This window comes from Callospermophilus lateralis, chromosome X (assembly GCF_048772815.1).
Source record: "Callospermophilus lateralis isolate mCalLat2 chromosome X, mCalLat2.hap1, whole genome shotgun sequence".
Classification (NCBI taxonomy): Eukaryota; Metazoa; Chordata; class Mammalia; order Rodentia; family Sciuridae; genus Callospermophilus; species Callospermophilus lateralis.
This window is the reverse complement of record NC_135325.1, coordinates 112,786,553-112,805,534: the sequence shown is the minus strand read 5'-3', so window position 1 is coordinate 112,805,534 and position 18,982 is coordinate 112,786,553. Positions and strand designations below refer to the sequence as shown.

At 36.0% G+C, this 18,982-nt stretch overlaps 1 protein-coding gene across 3 annotated transcripts in view; it reads left to right on the top strand.

The window, feature by feature from the left end:
* Fgf13 (fibroblast growth factor 13) overlaps positions 1 to 18,608 on the top strand; it is a 499,166-nt gene extending 480,558 nt beyond the window's left edge. For all 3 annotated transcript variants that reach the window (XM_077106366.1, XM_077106367.1, XM_077106368.1), the window contains 2 exons: positions 16,637 to 16,835; positions 18,393 to 18,608. In XM_077106366.1, the coding sequence (XP_076962481.1) occupies positions 16,637 to 16,835; positions 18,393 to 18,529 (336 nt within the window). In that variant the 3' untranslated portion in view covers positions 18,530 to 18,608. The remainder of the gene's footprint in view (positions 1 to 16,636; positions 16,836 to 18,392) is intronic.
* The last annotated feature ends 374 nt before the right edge of the window (positions 18,609 to 18,982 follow it).

Below are 18,982 nucleotides of genomic sequence, written 5' to 3'. Positions count from 1 at the left end.
CAGCTTTCCTAAACATTCCTTCAGTAGATGTCATTTGCCAAAAATATAACTTCAGTGAAACCAAAGTGTCTGTTGTATGGCCTTGGGAAGTGCACTTTGGACAACTGTCTGAAAAAACACATGCTAATTCCCCAAATGCTGAGCACTATGCTTGCCAGAATCTAGAAACCAATGCACATGTTTGGCAATCAAGAAATCTTCATTGACTTGAACAAGTAACCTCCCCATACAATGGTATACAGAATAGTCAGTCTTTATAAGTCATCCAGGGGTGTTATTGCACATTCTGCAAAAAAAAAAAAAATCATCATACAAAGATGTTCAGAGAAGTTATGACCCTCTAGGCAAATCATGCATTGTGATTCTTTACACAAACCAATTCCTTTTGGGGGTCAGAACTTTTACCTGATTTACATAGGAAACAGTATAGCATAGCTGGGCTCATCTGAAAATATTTTATTTGGACCTGCACACTTGTCTTCTCTCCTTTTTCTAAACAGTTGGCATTTAAGAGTCAATCAAAGAACAAGTCCATGTCTCCATTCCCTGTTGATAAGTTTCAAAGCAAAGAGAGAATGGATCTATGATGGGATGGGTCAGGGAAGAATTGGGTGTTAAACCCACAAAACCCTCCCCCCTGGAGACATAACTTGGGCAGGAAACAGAAAGAATGTACATCTGGTATAGCCTGATTCCTTCCTAGTAGTCACCTTTCCTTCAACTGAAAAAATGTGATTATTTTAGTTGGAAGGCAGCAGTGAATCAGTTCTTCCTGAAGCACAGTGAGGAAGTTTTAATTCTGAGGACCATTATCCCTAAAGGGCTACATCCTTCTCTTGTGGGGAAGAAGTGTTGTTTGCATCCTCCTGATTGTTGAAGGATATAGTAGGCACCATCACATAGCTAGCTATCACATTTATTACATCTGAGAGGTTAAAACGAGAAAGGCAATCTAACTGCTGATGTATGTGATTCCTGAATAGACAATGTGCTTAGAAATTGGTGATTGATTTATTTTATACTAGTCAGGTACACTTGGAAGAACCAAAGAATCTTTGTATGCAATCAATGAGACAGAAGACTAAATAACACATATATTGTGAACATTTAAAGTTTTAGTTCCCCTGATTATCTTTAAGGTAATATATACAGCATATTTGCCAGTATAGATTTTTCATCACCAGCCATCTGGTAAAGATTAGTATGAGATAAATTATTTAGCTTCCTTCTGTTCAGATACAATTTCATTACCCTCTTCCTTGATGCTGTGAAAAGTCTTCAAAAATAATCAATTGTTAAGTGCTTTTGCATTCCAGCCAAAGCTGAGCCTGGAGGTTTCTGACATGCTGACGTTTGACTCTTTTTCTCTTTGTGCTTTGAAAAGAAGAGGTGATGATTATTAGCAAATGTCCCCCAAAGAATTACATGTCTGGTGGCAGCCCTTACATGAGCACAGTGTCTGCTAACTCACAGTGCAGAGTACCAGGATATAGGACAGTTTGGGTGTTCCAGAGGTGCAAATCATTTTTCAGGATAAAAATATAATAAAGCAGAGCATAAGAAAGAAATGTAGGAATGATTAGTTATATATTTCTTGTGGCCCAGTGAGTGTCTCTGTAAACACAGTGAGTATCCCAGCCTCTGAAGCATGGAAAATGGTTTGTTGGAGATATTTTTCCATTCATGAGAAAAAAAAATCTCTGCTACTTTTTGCCCTGGCCTTATTTCTCCTTTCTGGCTTGAGTTGAGGAATCTTATGCCGGAGTTGTAAGAGAGCAGGTGCCAGATTGTGGAGGGCCTTGAACGCCAGGCCAGGGAGTTTGCAATTTATCCTGTAGGCAGCAGGGAGCCATGAAAAGATTTTGAGCAGGAGGAATGTAAAAAATAGGACTTGATTTGGATGCATGTTTAGTATAAAAGTGCAATGATAAGATATATTAAGGGAGTGTTACGGTTCTGTTCTCAGCATGAATATAACTGGAGGATTCATCTCTACTAGCTGTCTAGTTCAGCTTTTATAGCATGCAAATTTTCAGAGCCAGCTGTATGAGCTTGATGGTAAAAGAACAAAGTAAGAATTGATCATGTGAATGTAATTGTAAAGAGAAGGAATTTTAGTGATCATGATTACTGGTAACAGGAAAATAATCATTTTAAAGAGTGATTGTAGAATTGTTATTTTGTTTGCATTCGACACCACTTCTATGCTATATAATTACCTTAAGTTTTAAGTGCTCCTGCAGGGATAATTTATGCATTTTTTGCTCTTAGTCAGATGCTTTAACAGTCTACACAGTTGAAAATGAAAGCTGAAAATTATTCCAATAGGTAATGGTTGTACAAAGCTTGTGAAGTAGTCATCATTTTTATATAGTCTCAGAGTGTATATTCTATTGTTTCATTGTTGTGTTTTCAACCAAGGTGATACTTAAGTAACAAATATTTGAAAGCTTAAATTGCATATTTTGACAAAGAACCATAATTTTCCTATTTCAAAATTGGATGTCATCAAATGCTTTTTAAAAATATTAACACAAAATATTGCAGCATCTCAGGAAATACAGAAAAAAACATTTAATTTTAGCTAAGCTGCAGAAGCTCAGTTATGAATTATAGCTATCTACTTGTTTGACACAATCCTATAAAGCAGTGTTTTTAAGAATTAAGGCTTCACTGCAGTGCTTTCTACATAACCATAATATAAGGTGCTAATAATAATAAACGGCATCCCAGGTGATAGCAGTTTGGTCATAAATAGGTAACCATCATCTTGATTACTTCAGGGCAGCTACACAGCTAAGCATTTGTCCCTTGTGAAAATGTGATTCACTTTATGAGAGTGATGTTCATATTTCAAAGTGTCTTAATTAACTTTTACAGGATTTCTGTGCATCAATTCTTAGTTTCTCAAGAGACCTGAGTTTCCTTTTTTTTTTTCCTCCCAGAGATGGATGTGCATTGTGCATTGGGATATCTCCCAGAAGAAATAGGGTTGCTTCTGTCTCTGGTTCCTGTATACATGCTAACTTCACTAAAGAACATAGCCTGTCTGTGGAAGCCTCTCAGATTTTACTCCAAGTTCTGAGCACAGCCAGGACTGTGGATAAGAAACACATCTTCCCCAACAGAGAGAAAACAACTTATCTTTTCATCTTCCTCACTAACATTTTGGGGGTGCATTCTCAAAGTCCATAGAATTATAGAATTGGAAAAACCAAATCATCACAATTGTTCCTTTCTCTATTTTTATTTCTGTGTTCTGTTTCTCCCTGTTTCCATCTCTCTCTTTCACACATGTGCATGCAAATCTACACACATTAAGTCTGGCTAGATTAATGTAGAATTCTCCTTGTATGTGATGCCCACATCCGCACCCAAAAAGACACAAGCTTAGTTTCAGCAAACGTCCTTAAAAACCTATGGGGTAGAGAGAAAGTCACTGAAAAGAAAAAACCTAAAATGTGCTGAAGTACAGTTGTGAATATTTTGCAGTAGAAGAATAGACTATTCTTGGAATGATCTAGGAGAATGTTAAGTGGACAGATTTATATAATAAAAATGGAAAGCTGCTGCCTGGTATGGTAGAGGAAGAAGTATCTTGGCTTCTGCTCTGTGTTACAATTTGTCCTTCCCTCTGGAATACAGGGCCAGTTAAGGCTACTGGGTGCTCAGTGTGTTACTGCCAGGGGAGCATCTTAGAGAGCAGGTTGCCCCAGAATAAGGGACTCTCAGGGGCCAGTGCCAGCTACCTTAAACAGATTTTATCTTTCTCTAGAAAGAACTGCTTCCCTGCCCTGGATTCATTCTCTAGCAAAAATTGTTAATGCCAGGTTCCAGCGTATTAGCATCTCTGGTTCCATTTCTTTGACGCTAAAAAAAGCTCTTTAGAGAACATTTTTTGAAAAAGAAGATTTACCAAAATTCATTATAATCATTACCTTTGTTATTATCATCATTATTAAACTGTCCCTTAACTGTCACTTGAATGCCATAACATAATGTTCAAGCAGTTGCAGGAAACTTTAAAAGCAGACACTGCTTAAACATAAGGTACTATTAGGGTTTTCATTATTGTTTTTATTGGTAGCCTATATTATGAAAGTAGAACTAGTGAAACAGTGGATTAGAACAAAGGAAGTGAGATAATAATGTTGTACTTTTGTGGCATAGAAATTAAAATGAGACGTGGAAATGTCATTTGGCCCATTAATACTGGATTATCTCAGAGATCCCTTTAATATCATGTGGGCTCACTGATACACATTATAGTAATTCTAGTTTTAGAATCTTAGAATATTTTAGGTCCAAATTGAAAGCTTATGTATTGTTACCCTTGAAAAGGAATTGCAACTGAAAGTAATTCTCACAGGTACAATTAATGTGTAACATTAACCCTTCACATAAATGGAAAGGTGGTCCTCTACTTCATGTATCTTCATTGACAGCTACTAATTTTTATAGCAGTTCCAAGGTGGGGAGAGGTGGAAGTGAAACTATATTATTCTCATATATCACAAACAGAAAGGCAGGGCAAAGGATCCAGTGGTCACTGAACATTGACACACACGTTAATCACTTCCCATGCCCTCTCCAATCCTCCCTCTGAGGCATATGATACTACTTCCCATATTGCAGAGGCAGGATCAGAGCACAATGTAAATTGCCTGGTTTCAAAAAGCTGGAAAGAGGTAGAGTACAGATTCAAACAGATCTCTTCAATGGTTCGAGGGGCAGGGCACACAAATGAGAGGAAGGGCTGAACCTTCATGTTGGAATCATACATTTAGAAAGCAGTTGACATTGAAGCTATTGTCTACACAGTTACTGGTAACTGGGTGAAAAGGTGAACTTGCAATTGAATTTATAAATAAAGGACTTGTTAAGGGTTTCTTTCCTCTGGTTTTTTTTTTCTTTCTACCTATGAGGTGGGGGAACTTCTCTCTCAGACCAAAGGATGTAGATTCATGCTGAAGTGATTACAGAGAGGTGCTGTCAAGATTAAATCAGATCATTATATGCACAAAGGGGTCTGCCAGAGTGCTCAGCATGCAGTAGGCATTCAGTAAGTGGTAGTTGAAAATAAATTATTCCATTGAGGATCTTAAATTAATCAATTAACTTCCTCCATTCAGACTCCTGGAAAGTGACAGCCTAGCATCCTCTCATATAGCTCCTTTCAAGGGGCAGTTGACTATGGAAATGCACTCCCTTTATAAGAAAGATTCCTGTCCTCAGAAGTAATATGCAGAGATCATGCAATATAGCAGTCCAATAATCCTCTGTGACACTCTTCTCATCCTCAGTGTATACATGAGGCCTTTGCCCCTTGTCCTGTGATATCAGGTTTTCTACTTTGCAGTGGAAGCATGCATTACTGATTTCCATTGGAGCTACCAGTCTCTTGTTCAGCATTGCTTTTCTGCCTGTACAAAAGAAAGAAGTCTCCTCTGGAAATCTTTGAAAAGGCAGACTCCTAGTTTGTGTAAGTGATATACTTCTACAGAGACAGACCCTATCAAGTTTAATATAACCTCTATCCAATTATGAAACTCAAAGTTTCCTCAAGTATCAAAGCATCCTCTGTACCTATGTTGGTATGATTTTATTTCTTAATTGGTTACCTGTTGTGCCAGAACTTTTCAATTGCTGTAGGAGGAAAGAAGCTTTCTCCTTTGCCTGACACTTGGTCAGATCTCTGGGAAAAATTTTCCAGAGTTCTTAGGCTTTCAGTTTTCATTCAGGTGCCAGCATCAGCTATTTGAAAAGATACAACCTACTAAGCTTGTTCTTCTGCTGCCTCAAAGTACTTCAGATCTCATTTTCTTGCAGATAGATTTAGATCACACTCTGAAGTTATTACAGAGAAAAGTACTGCCACAAATTAGAAAGCACCAGGGTAATTAACTCTAGGAACTAGCTTAAAAGATTATTTTCAGAAAATTTTTCTGACATGTGATCTACCTTCCAAATCATGTAGGTCAGCTCTGCCATTAAAAATGTCAATATGCAGAGCTAATAATAATAAGCAAAAAAGTTTTAGAAGCTTATTCCCCTTATAGAAATATTCTTTATTTAGAAAAAAATACTTTTTTCTGCTAATTCTCGTAAACAGTAAGTTGCACTGTGTTTAAAAAAAAAATAACTTGATGCTTCCATAGTCTCCCTGGAACATAGTTCTTTCTTTAACGTATGCGTAAAATATTAAAATCACACATATTAGTGGAGTATCATATAATGTTTCAATTCAAGTACACATTGTATAATGTTTAAATCAGGTTAAACATTATCTATCTCTTCAAGCATCAATTTTATAGAGAAAACATTAAGAACCCTTTCTTCTAGCTTTTTGAAATGTGTAGTTTGTTCCTATCTTTAATCACCCTACTGTAAAATAGCACACCAGAATTTCTTTCTCCTATGTCATTGTAATTTAGTGCCTGTTGATCAATGTTTCATTACTCCCCCTGCCTTCTACTTTACCCACAATTCCACTAGTAGCCATTCCCTTCTAGTAGCCACCATACCACTCTCAACTTCTATGAGGTCTATGTTTTTAACATTCCACATGAGTGAGATAATATGGCACTTGTCTTTTTGTGTTTGGCTTATTTCACTTAACGTAGTGATCTGCACTTCCATCCATGTTGTTGCAAGTGGCAGGGTTTCATGGTTTATGGCAAAATGGTCTTTCTTTGTGTATATGTGCCAAACTGTCTTTATCCATTCATCATCTGATGGACACTAAGATTATTCCCATTTACTGGTTAATGTGAATATTGCTGCAATCAATGTGGGAGGGCAGAACTCTCTTTGACATGCTGGTTTTATTTCCTTTGGGTACATACCCAGTAGTGGGATTGCTGGGTCATATGGTAGATCAATTTTTATTTTTTTGATGAATTTCCTTACTGTTTTCCATGGTGGCTCTATTAATTTACATTGCTATTACAGTGTGCAAGATTTGCCTTTTCTCTACCTCCTCACAAGTACTTGTTGTTTTTTGTCTTTTCAATAGAAGCCATTCTTACTAAAGTGAGGTGATATTTTATTGTGGTTTGGGTTTGCATTTTCTTGATGATTAATAATGTCAAGCCTTTTTTCATATACCAATTGGCCATTTATTTATATGTCTTCTTTTGAGAAATGGCTATTCATGTCTATTGCCCATTTAGAAATTGGTTACTTGTTTTTTGCTATTAAGTTTTTGGAGCTCCTTACATATTCTGGATATCACTTCCTTGTCAGATATATAGTTTGCAAATAGTTTTCCTACTCTGTAGGCTGTTTCTTCATTCTGATGATTGCTTTCTTTGTTGTGCAGAAACTTTAGTTTGATGGAATCCCATTTTTCTATTTTTGCTTTCATTTTCTTTGCTTTTGGGGTCTTATAAAATTAAATCCTTGGCCATTCCCATCTCCTAAACATTTCCATTATGTTTTCTTCTAGTGGTTTCATAATTTCAGGTCTTTTATTTAATTATTTAATCCATTTAAGTTTATTTTTGTTACTGGTGAGGGAGTATAGTTTCTTTCTTCTATATGAATATCCAATTTTCCCAGCACTATTTATTGAAAAGGATGGCCTTTTTCAATGCACGTTCTTAGACCCTTTGTCAAAAATAAATTGGCCATTGATGGCTGTGTTTACTTCTAGGCTCTCTATTCAGAATACCATTGGCATTTTGATAGAGTTTTCATAAATGTATAGATCATTTTAGGGGACATTGAATTCTTTTTCATATAATTCACTATTAGTGAACAGTAATGCTCCTGTATGTTGATTTTATATCTTACAAGATTGCTGCATTCATTTATTAGTCTACCGTTTTTTTGTGGAATCTTTGGAATATTCTATCTGTAGAATCGTATTATCTGCAAAAGTAATGGTTTTGTTTCTTCATTTCCAATTTGGATGACCTTTATTTCTTTCTCTCGCCTTATTGCTTTGGCTAGGAGTTCCAGTTCTCTTTTGAACAAAAATGATGAAAGTGGGCATCCTGTCTTGATCCAGATCTTAGAAAGCTTTTAGTTTTTCCTGTTCAGCATAATGTTAGCTGTTGGCTTATTATATATGGCCTTTATTTTATTGCATAGGCTCTTTCTATACCTAATTTTTTCAGGGTTTTTTAAATCATGAGGTGTTATATTTAATCAAATGAATTTTCTGCATCTTTTGAGATCATTGTATGTTTTTTGTCCTTCATTCTGTTGCTGTGGTTTATCAAGATTATTGATTTGCATATGTTGAACCATGTTTGCATCCCTGGGATGAATTTCATTTGATCATGGTGAGCATCTGTTTAATGTATTGTTGGATTCTGTTTGTTAGCATTTTGTTGAGGATTTTTACATCTGTATCCATCAACCATATTGGATAGCAGTTTTCTTTCTTGTTGTGTCCTTGTCTGTTTCTGGTATTAGGGTAATGCTGGCCTCATAGAATGTGTTTGGAGGAATTTTTCCCCTTCAATTTTTTGGAATGATTTAAGAAGATTGTTATTAGATCCACAAATGTTTGATAGAACTCATCAGTGAAGCCATCTGGTCCTGAGCTTTTCCTTGATGAGATACTTTTTGTTACTAATTCAGTCTTACTTATTATTGGTCAATTCAGGTTTTCTATTTATTCATGATTCAATCTTGATAAAGTGTATACATCCCAGAATTTGTCCAGTTCTTCTAGGTTACTAAGCTTGTTGGCATGCAATTATTCATAAAAATCTAATGATTATCTGTATTTCTGTGTTGTCACTATAATATCTTCTTATTCATTTCTGATCTTATTGATTTAAGGCTTCTCTTTTAGGATAGCTAAGGGTTCATCAGTTTCATGTTTTCTTTCAAAGAACTAGATCTTCAATTCATTAATCTTTTGTGTTTTTTAGTCTCTTTCATTTATTTCTGCTCGAATCTTTATTATTTCTTTCTTTCTGTTAATTTGGGGTGTGGTTTGTTTTAGTTTCTGGAACACATTTCATGTAAAATCATGTATTTCTTCTGCCACCTAATTGGATTGCCTAAACAATCTGTATTCTTACAGAAAGTATGGATAGACTAACTTGCCTTGTGCCAATCACACAGCTTGAAGATATGTGGGCCCTCCCTTTTTGTTACAAATATCAGCAAGCTACTTCCATTTCATACTGCACTTGCTGACCAGGCTTGGAGCTAAATGAGGCCTTTGGATATTTTATATATATATATATAATATCTTTATTCTATTTATTTATTTTTATGTGGTGCTGAGGATGAAACCCAGGGCCTTGCACGTGTTAGGTGGGTGCTCTACCACTGAGCCACAACCCCAGCTTCTGGAGCATATATTTTATGTCATGACAAAATAACCCTTTTAGCTCTGTAAAGCATGTTTGATTTTTGTTTATTCTGTTTTCTAGCTTATTTCAGTGTGTTTATGAAAAGAAATTGCTTTTTAAAAATTGACAGACTGGATAATCTAACACATGGCCCCGTTTTACAGAAATATATAAAAATCCCAAACTATCCATTACAAAGGTCTAAATGACCTCTGGGCCTAAAATATCATGCTATCTGGGCTCTAATTCTGTTTTCAACAGACCATGGGTTGTGACAGGCACTTCAATAGTTTATTTATTTTTGTTCATAAAGAACTAAGAGAATAAAGCAATACTGTTTTGGCATATTTTATGGGCTCAACTTAAGGTAAATTAAAATGTCTATGAAATATCTTGGAATATAAAAACACTACTAAGAAATTCCATTATAACAATGAGGAAAAATTGCCCCATATGCATATTGTTAATTATAATTTGCACTTACTCTCAAATGCCTGCTAATTACTATGTGTACCTTTTAAGTCATTTTGCAGCGGGATATTTCATGAAGCCCATTTTAAACACCTCATTTCTTTAGTGTTGTGGCTTGAAGCACTGCAGCCATTTCAGCCTACTGCAGACAGAAATGAAAAATGAAACGAGACAAAACTGTTTTCTGGGAAGCAAGCTTGGAGGAGAACACTAAACACCAAGTGTAATTCATGTGCAGTCCTAATTTTTGGCAGAATTTATATTCTTCCATGTTAATAAAATATATACAAGTAGACTTTTTTTGTAAATTGATTCCATAGTAAAAAGAGCATTGCAAACAAAAGAGATTTTATTTATTTTGTCCTGGTTTTCTGGGCATGTATTATAAGAAGTAATCCTACATTTCATGTTTATGGAGCTTTATAATTTTCAGAGCTTCTTTCACTATATCATTTCATTGGATCCTTATACAAAAACCCAATAAGGTGACCAGGACTGGTAGACTTTTTTTTTTTTTAACATTTTACAAAAAGCAGATGAGTAAAATTTACTTTAAATATTTGCATATCCAAAAACCAAGACTATACATTTGTGCCTATGTCTTGGTTATGAAGGAGTGTCTTTATTCTTGCTTGCTGCTTAAGCATTAGAAAACAATGCTTTATTATTCTCTTTTCTTCTTCCTTCTCTTCTTCCCTCCCTCCCTCCATTCTTTTCCTTTAAAACAAAAATATTGAATTTATCTCTAGGCCACTTTCCTTCTTTTATTACCTATTCTTTCTGCCCTGGCAGGCAAGCTCTGTCCTTTAAAATAGCTTTCTCTATTCATTTGGAAAATGTAATGCCATATTTTACCCTTTTTTTGGATTTATACTATTAGCTATGCTTCATAGTATGCGCTGCCCTCAAGTATCTCATAATCTGTGAATAAACCATGCACTTTTATCATGAATTAACAATTTTGCTTAGCTACAGTGTACTGGGTAAGTACTGATTCTCTCTTCCCTAACCTATCCCTTCCCATTCCTTGAACTCAATGATAATGAAGTTCATTCACATCAAATATACCCTAGGAGAGAATATGAAAGCCCTGAATATAATAATTAGTCCTGGATTTTGAGATCACTGATGGAGGACAAGCCTATACAGAGAATATAGGTAGCTACATTGTCACCCCATGGGTCTGATTTATGTTTTAAAATTCCCTTTATTTATTTTTTTTACAGAGTTGAAAATCTGATTTTAATCTGCCTATGATTTTCATTAGCCTGGGGAATAATTGACACACACAAGTCAAAACTGATTAAATAACCTGCTCACTTTAAATATAGAAAATTAATCATCATCAGAACATGGATCAGAATTAGAAGAGTGACCCTTGCTATTGGCAGTAATTCTTAAATTAATTGGATGATAAGGCCATTGGAAGAGAGAAGGGGAAGGGAGGAAGTGGGGAGCATTGAAGGGAAATGTAGAATAATTAAAATGAAGAACCTGCTGGAAACAGGAAATCATGTATTTCTAGGTTCATTATATCAGAGTTTGCTAATGCTCACTCGTACATCTATAAAATATTTTGGTTTCCATTTTCTGTGGTGCCTGCCTTAAAAATGTTACATGTGCATTAAATAAAGTGTTTTGAAAAGCATTCATCTGTACCAGGATGTGTGCACTTAGCATAGCATACACATATGTGAAAAGTGATTAATGTGTAATACTGTTATCACAGGCTTTCCCCTACTGTCTAGGAGCTTAGTGTTGCCATTTTGTGTATGGACCACTTCAATAGACTCTTGCTCTCTCTAGATCCAAGACAATCAGTGCAGCTCATTTAAAAAATATTCCTTCTGGGGAAAAATAGGTTAAAAGAAACATTTACAGTCTACACAGCCATTCTCAAAGCTTCCCATCCTGCTGAGAAACAGATTTAAATGAAATGCTGGTACCTAGTAGTGGTGTCATAGCTGAAAATACAAGACCAGGGAAAAAAGGATGAAAATCTATTGTTAAGGCCTATGTTTACAAAATTACATACTTTACTCAGGAAGGTATTTAGCCTGGGTGAGTATCGTTTAATATTAGAGATGTATTTAAGGAGTGAGATAATATAAATGATATACAGATATATTCTAACTCTCGTGTTTTGGGTTATAGTTGCTGAGGGTGTAGCTACACACCCTCTGGCTGAGTGACATGGCCCTTTCTTGGCTCCCTTCAGGGAAGCCACCTTCACAGCCCATGCTTTTGACTTTCTCCAGTTGCAGCAGGCCAAAGATAACTGTGCTCCCCACATCTTACTCTCAGTGCCTGGGGCAACCCAGGGCCCTATTGCTTTTTCTGACTATAATAGAGAATAGACCTTTGTGCTCAGGTGAATATGTTCCTGACACACCATTGATTGTTGGGGTTATTTGCACACAGGCCACATTACTGATTGTGCTAATGCCTTCTTCACTTAACTCTCATAGTCTGTGTGGAGGTCTGATCTGCCCTAGAAGAGCAGCTGACATTAACATCTGTGGCTGTAAAAATTCTCAATATGTTCTATTGACATAGCAGGGTTGCAAATTGTTCCCCTTTAATAGTGTCAGCAAATTGGCAAAATAGCAGTGTTATATTTTACTCCTGGGTCCACGTGTTCCCCAACTGTAGACTCCTCATTCCTTACTTAAAATATGATCATTATAAATAGCTGGTATAGATTCCATAGATAAAAGTTTCAATATTCACTAAAAAAGCAAACCTTGAAGTTTAAGGGAAATAGAATAGAGACAATTATATAGAGGAAAGATATTAGAGACAAATCAATTATTTCATGAACTAAGAAGATGTTATTTCTCCCATACAGATATGCAAGGGCAGTAAATAACTTTTAAGAGAAAATTGTGTAGAAAAAGTTATAAAGCACATTTCCTTTTTGGCCATGCCAAGTAATTTCTTAGTGATTATGGAGGGAATATGGGACATTTTATTTACCTCACTTATTCATTCTAATAGGACATATTTATCTAGTGCCTATTAATTCCAGAACACAGTGATTTCTTTCTTCATTCAGTCCTTCGTATGTGACCACTAGATTTCTTTCATTCAGGGTGCTAGTGAGCATCTCCAAATCAATCAAAGTAGGTTGGTTCCTGGCATATGTCTATTTAGTCTCCCCTGAATAGGACCTTTCTGGCTTGTGTCAAATTGAATTTTTATTGTTTATAGGGATCACTGCTAAGATATAAAGAGGTACAGTTGCACCCTGTCTCCTTTGGGGGACCTTTCTGTGTTGGGTGGGATGCTCACATTTTCCACATTTGATAAAAATCAAACCTCTTCTGCCTACTCATTCCCACACTGGATGAAATGACAAGTGTCACACATAGAGAACAGAACACTCCTTTGGTTGCTTCAACATTCTTTTTTTGGCCTCATTTTCCTCTCTCTCTTTCTCTCTCTACTGAGCTTTTGAGTCCAAATTTAGTGAGGATGACTAAGAAATTTCCAGGATGTGACAGAGCATTCAGTTCATTGAGTCCTTCCTTGCCATTTTCCAATAGTTGTAACAATTGCCAAGTTTTCCTCCTAATATTGAAGGTGCCATGTTATTCTTAACAGATATTAAATCACACATGTGGGCTCTGCCTGTGCAATGACAGCCTGCTTCTACAGACAGCTGGTTTTATTCTATGGCATTAAGGAAATCCCTGCAGACATTTTACTGGTTGACACATTGGAGTCCTGGAATTTCCAATATTCAAATATGACTCTCTGAAATTCAAATTCTATCAACAGTAATTGAGTGGTCTAATAATCAACTGGTCTGCCATGAGCTAGACAGTAGGATCTGTCATTTTTGAGGGGAGAAGATAGATTTGGAAATAAGATGAGTTCCCCGTCATCTGTAGCTAATCATGCACATGTTTGAGTCTCAGAGCCATGCTAGTCATATAGATAGAGTTTATGGGAGCCCAGGTTCAGATGTAATCAGCTCTGATTGGGACAGATTATATATGATTCCAAATTAGTCGTATTTGAGCAAGGCCTTGAATGATGAGAGGAAACCAGTAGAGAGAAAAGAGGAATGACCTTCCAAATAAAGGAAATGAATAGCATCTGGAGAAACACATATGGTTCTCTGGTGGAAGACACTGGAAGGCATGGTGGTGACTGAATAGTGGAGGATTTTAAATGCCACACCAAGTTGTTTGTCATTTGTACTATAGGCGTGGTGAAATCATCAAAATTTCCTGAGGAAGGGAACTGTGCTTTAGGAAGACAGATCTGCCAGCAGAGGAAAGGCCAGTTAGGAGATTCTTACAACAATCCAATAAAGAGATTACAAAGGCATAAACTAGAGCAGTGGCAATGAGGAAGTGAAAGTCACGGATCATGGATTGGAGAGTATGTAAATGAATGTAAAGCTTTTAGTGTAAGCAACTACCAACATAGATGATTCCAATTACTAAGAGAGGAAATTTAGGGAAAGTGTAGGGAGAGTAAGTGTGACACGGTACTTCAAGTATTGTTCCTTTTCTTCTACATTGAATTCCTACCCATCCTTCAAGGCTCAAATGAAATGACATCTTCTCTGTGAAGTTCTCCCAGGTCCCCCAGGCAGAATTAAGTCTGACTTCCTCTGTTCTCATACAATACCTATTTGATGCTTCCCTTTTGTTCTTAGGGCAGCATATCTTGTATGTAAGTCATTTGGGTACGTGCCTGACTCCTGCAAATTCATAATAAGCCATCTGGCAGGACATATTATTTACCTATGAATTTTTAGCACCACCTAAACACATGGATTATTAGAAAATGTGCATGAAATAAATGAATGAATGAATGCTGCTATTACACAAAATGTTAAAATGTAGTTCTTTTTGAGGATATAGCTTAGAACACAATTATAATCTCATCTCATCATTCTGTGGTCAGCTATACATGGTTCATGAGGCTAAATGGTACCTCCCACCTTGATGATATATTTTTCCAGCAATTTTATTTTTAAATGCTTTCTGACTCTTTATGAAAGCACCGTCCACACTGTCCAAGGATGGCAACTTTTTTAGAAATTATTTAATTCCCAGCAAATTTCAGCAGTGTTCTATACAGTTGGCCCCACCACTAGACAAAATGAGACTTCTAGTCAGATTTCTTTGTAGACATACCTTGGCTTTCTTTATGTCAAGAAATCCTACAAAGAGTTTTCACTCTATATACAAAAGTTCTTTTATATAGAACTCTTCAGTTCCTACCATGTGACAGCTGTCCTAGAAGTACCTTTCTTCTTGAGTAGGTTGAATTTGTGTGACTCCTCTGAGGATCTGTCAAGTATGTACCTAGGCTGCAATGTCCCACCCTTTCAGGATACTAAAATTCATGCAGTCTGGAGGCCCAGTGGGGGAGAATAAGACTGATAACTGAATGAAATAGGGTTTGTGAATTCCAAGGAAAAAAAAGAGGAAAGAAAATTGCTTTGGTACTTAACTCTTAGAGAAAAGCTGAGGAATGTGCCCCTCTTTGCTGAAGTGACTTAAGTGTACTTCAGATGTAGTTGCTCAACTAGTGTACAATTGCTTAAAATGATATGGGGCTGGGGCTGGGGCTCAGTGGTAAAGCACTTGCCTAGTATGTGTGAGGCACTGGGTTCGATTCTCAGCACCACATAGAAATAAGTGAATAAAATAAAGGTCCATCAACAACTAAAAAAACATTTAAAAAAATGATACCTAATATGAAAATGAAGCAAGAAGGACTATAGAGGTGATGTTTAGAAAAAAGATAGAGGCTTACAATCCAAGGTTTAAAAAATTTGGTGGTATTATCAACAGTTATTCCTGATATCATCTAAAATATAAGCAAAAAATCTGATAGCACTCCATTGATATGCGTATCACAGGTAGCTCAGTTGGCATTTTCCTCATTATCTTCCATTCTCAGTGAACACTTTGCTCTCTGAATTTCTTACAGATTAAAATCTGCTTTTCAATTATTCAACTTAGAAATGGTCATTTGTAATGGCTGTTTATTGTATGCATGCATGTGTACATGGGTACACATACACTAAAAAAGAGGCTATTTTTTTTTCTACCCAATAAGTTCTTGTGGCTTTGTATGGCCCAGTCCAAAGAAAAACATGGCCAAGTACATGACACAAAATCACATTCCAGGGTTCAGAGTCTCCTGGGTTGCTCTCTCATGTCTGCTTGTAGAATTACTGTAAATTCCTTGCTTCTATATTGATCTGCTTGTAAATGTACTATAAGGCAAGGATGTGGTGGGGGGGATTTTTTTTCTTTTTAAAGTCAAGGTCCAATGATCTAAAAAATCAATTTAGTTTGTCTTAAAGTAAAAGGTAGCCTTTTTGTAGCATCCTTTTATAAATATAGGCATCAGCATTGTAACACAGGTTTCTGCCTCGGGCAACTGACAACCATAGTGTATAATAACTTGAGAATCCATGAAAATTAAGTACAAATACTGAGTGTTTATTTTCTCATATTTATTCTTGAACGGAGCAAAGCTCCACAGTATAGCTTTATATTGGTCGTTTCAAAATTTGGCTCTTTTATTTGTCCAATATATTATACTTACGTGGCTACTTCTCATTTCCCCATTACCTATTACAAAGAGAACTAATCATTGATCAGTAGCACTTTCACTTAGGTCTTTTCCTTAAGCATCATGTGAAATGTTATATATAGTCTATTGGTTTCCAATGATAATAGTTTATGCTACTAAAATAGAGCAGCAGTCATACAAGCTTTAACAAAGTATTCCTAAACCTCCAAAAGGTGATTCAAGTTATTCTACATGAAATTCATAGCTACAAATATTGAGATTTTGGTTATTTACTTTTGTTTCAGGAACATTTCACACCTGAGTGCAAATTCAAAGAATCGGTGTTTGAAAATTATTATGTGACCTATTCGTCGATGATATACCGTCAGCAGCAGTCAGGCCGAGGGTGGTATCTGGGTCTGAACAAAGAAGGAGAGATCATGAAAGGCAACCATGTGAAGAAGAACAAGCCTGCAGCTCATTTTCTGCCCAAACCACTAAAAGGTAAAGTTGATATTGTAGGAACTAAGGGTTATAGTACCAAAAATATTAATTTAACTCGATTCTTTATTATACTTTTGAAAGTTTGATAAAAACTTTGAGAAAATTTTTTGTTAAGTCATTTATACATAGTTACATTTAATAGTACTCAAAACATTAGGACAATAATTAAAAAGTCACAAAAATATTAAGGCAATGTTAGTTAGTCTCCTGATTTTTTTCCATTGTACATCTACATCAGTAACTCCTAGTAGAAGTAGCTAAATTGCTAACTCAGGAAAGTTAAGAGCCCCAAATTATACCAAAAGGCTAACTACGAAGAAACATAGATGTTAAAAATGTGCACATACTTAACACTTATCAGATATCTCCTGAGGGTCCTTTCTAAGACCCAACAATATGGTCCCAAGAATTTTCACTCATAGATTTGTTTTCCAGTCATTACTAGCAGATTAATAGCAAATTGGAAAGGCAAAAGTTAGGAATTGGCTATGGAACACAGGGATACTAGAAGTAGTAAGATATGTTAAAAAAAAAAGGGGGGCATAGAAAATGCAGATCAAAGAGAAGATTTCAAAGAAGTTATCCAGACTGGGATTAGAATAAGAATTTAAAGTAGGGGCACAATGATGCCACCCCCATTGAAATCAGCATATCATTATGTTTTACAACACATTTTCTGAAGCCAGACTTCCTGGGTACAAGTCCTGGCTTTACTTTTACTAACTAATGGTCTCAAAAAGGTTATTTATCAGTGTGTACCTCAAGTTCATCTGTAAAGTATGAGTAAGAGTATTTATGCCATAGGAATCTTACCTAGATTAAATGAGATAATTCATGTGAAGAATTCAGAACAGCATCTAGCATCTAGCATGCCATGTTTTACAAGTATAAGCTAGTACTGCTATTTACAATCCAACAGTAGCAATTGCTACCATTTACTGCACCAAGAAATATGGTAATAGACTCTTGGAGAATTTCATTCTAAGTATGATAGAAATCGGTATTTTAAGATGTTTTAAACTTTAATATTTGGCTTGCACAGTATGCTGTAGATCATATTTAAACTTCCAAGAGCTTTATTAAATGCATTTTTCATCAATTCTCTCATATATAAACATAAGTGATAGAAGTTAAGCATTAAAATTCTTGACACACTACTGCATCAAGACCAGATTTTGCTTCATCTGATCACATCCACTCTGTAATGAGGACTTGAAACCAGCATTTTTCATGTTTGGCCAGAAGAACAGTTGGCCAATGTGGAGTGATATGCCCAGTTTTTTTGTTTGTTTGTTTTGTTTTGTTTTCCCCTTTTTTTAGTTATTTCTGTATTGGCAAATGAAACTGTATATATTTTTCATGGACAAGATATTTTGAAATGTATCCATTGTGGAATGACTACATTTAGCTAATTAGCGTATCTATTGACTTGCATAGCATGCATATTCTTTTTGTGGTGAGAACACTTAACATCTATTCTCTTAGCAATTTTCAAAGCTACAATGCATTGATGTGCTCATTTGAAGGCCTTTTACACGATCTTTATGTGCATTTCAGTGGCCATGTACAAGGAGCCGTCGCTGCACGATCTCACGGAGTTCTCTCGATCTGGAAGTGGGACCCCAACCAAGAGCAGAAGTGTCTCCGGAGTGCTGAACGGAGGCAAATCCATGAGCCACAATGAATCAACGTAGCCAGTGAGGGCAAAACAAGGGCTCTGTAACAGAACCTTACCTCCAGGTGCTGTTGAATTCTTCTAGCAGTCCTTCACCCAAAAGTTCAAATTTGTCAGTGACATTTACCGAACAAACAGGCAGAGTTCACTATTCTATCTGCCATTAGACCTTCTAATCATCTATACTAAAGCCCCGTAATTGAGATAAAGCTTGTGCAAAAGAATGCCAAGCATTATCAATGAACTAAACCTGGGAGAAGGACTGCCAAATTTTCTCACAATCTCACGTATACGTTGGGGATGACAACCAAAAATATTTCACAGCACTAACGCTGATCAAAATTTGCTCTCCAACCAAGAAAATTTAAAAGACCACAATTGTTCTTCAAAAACAAAACAAAACAAAATTAACCGCTTAAATGTTTTGTAGGGGCAAACAAAATTATGTGAACAGTGTTGTTTTCTTGGCTTA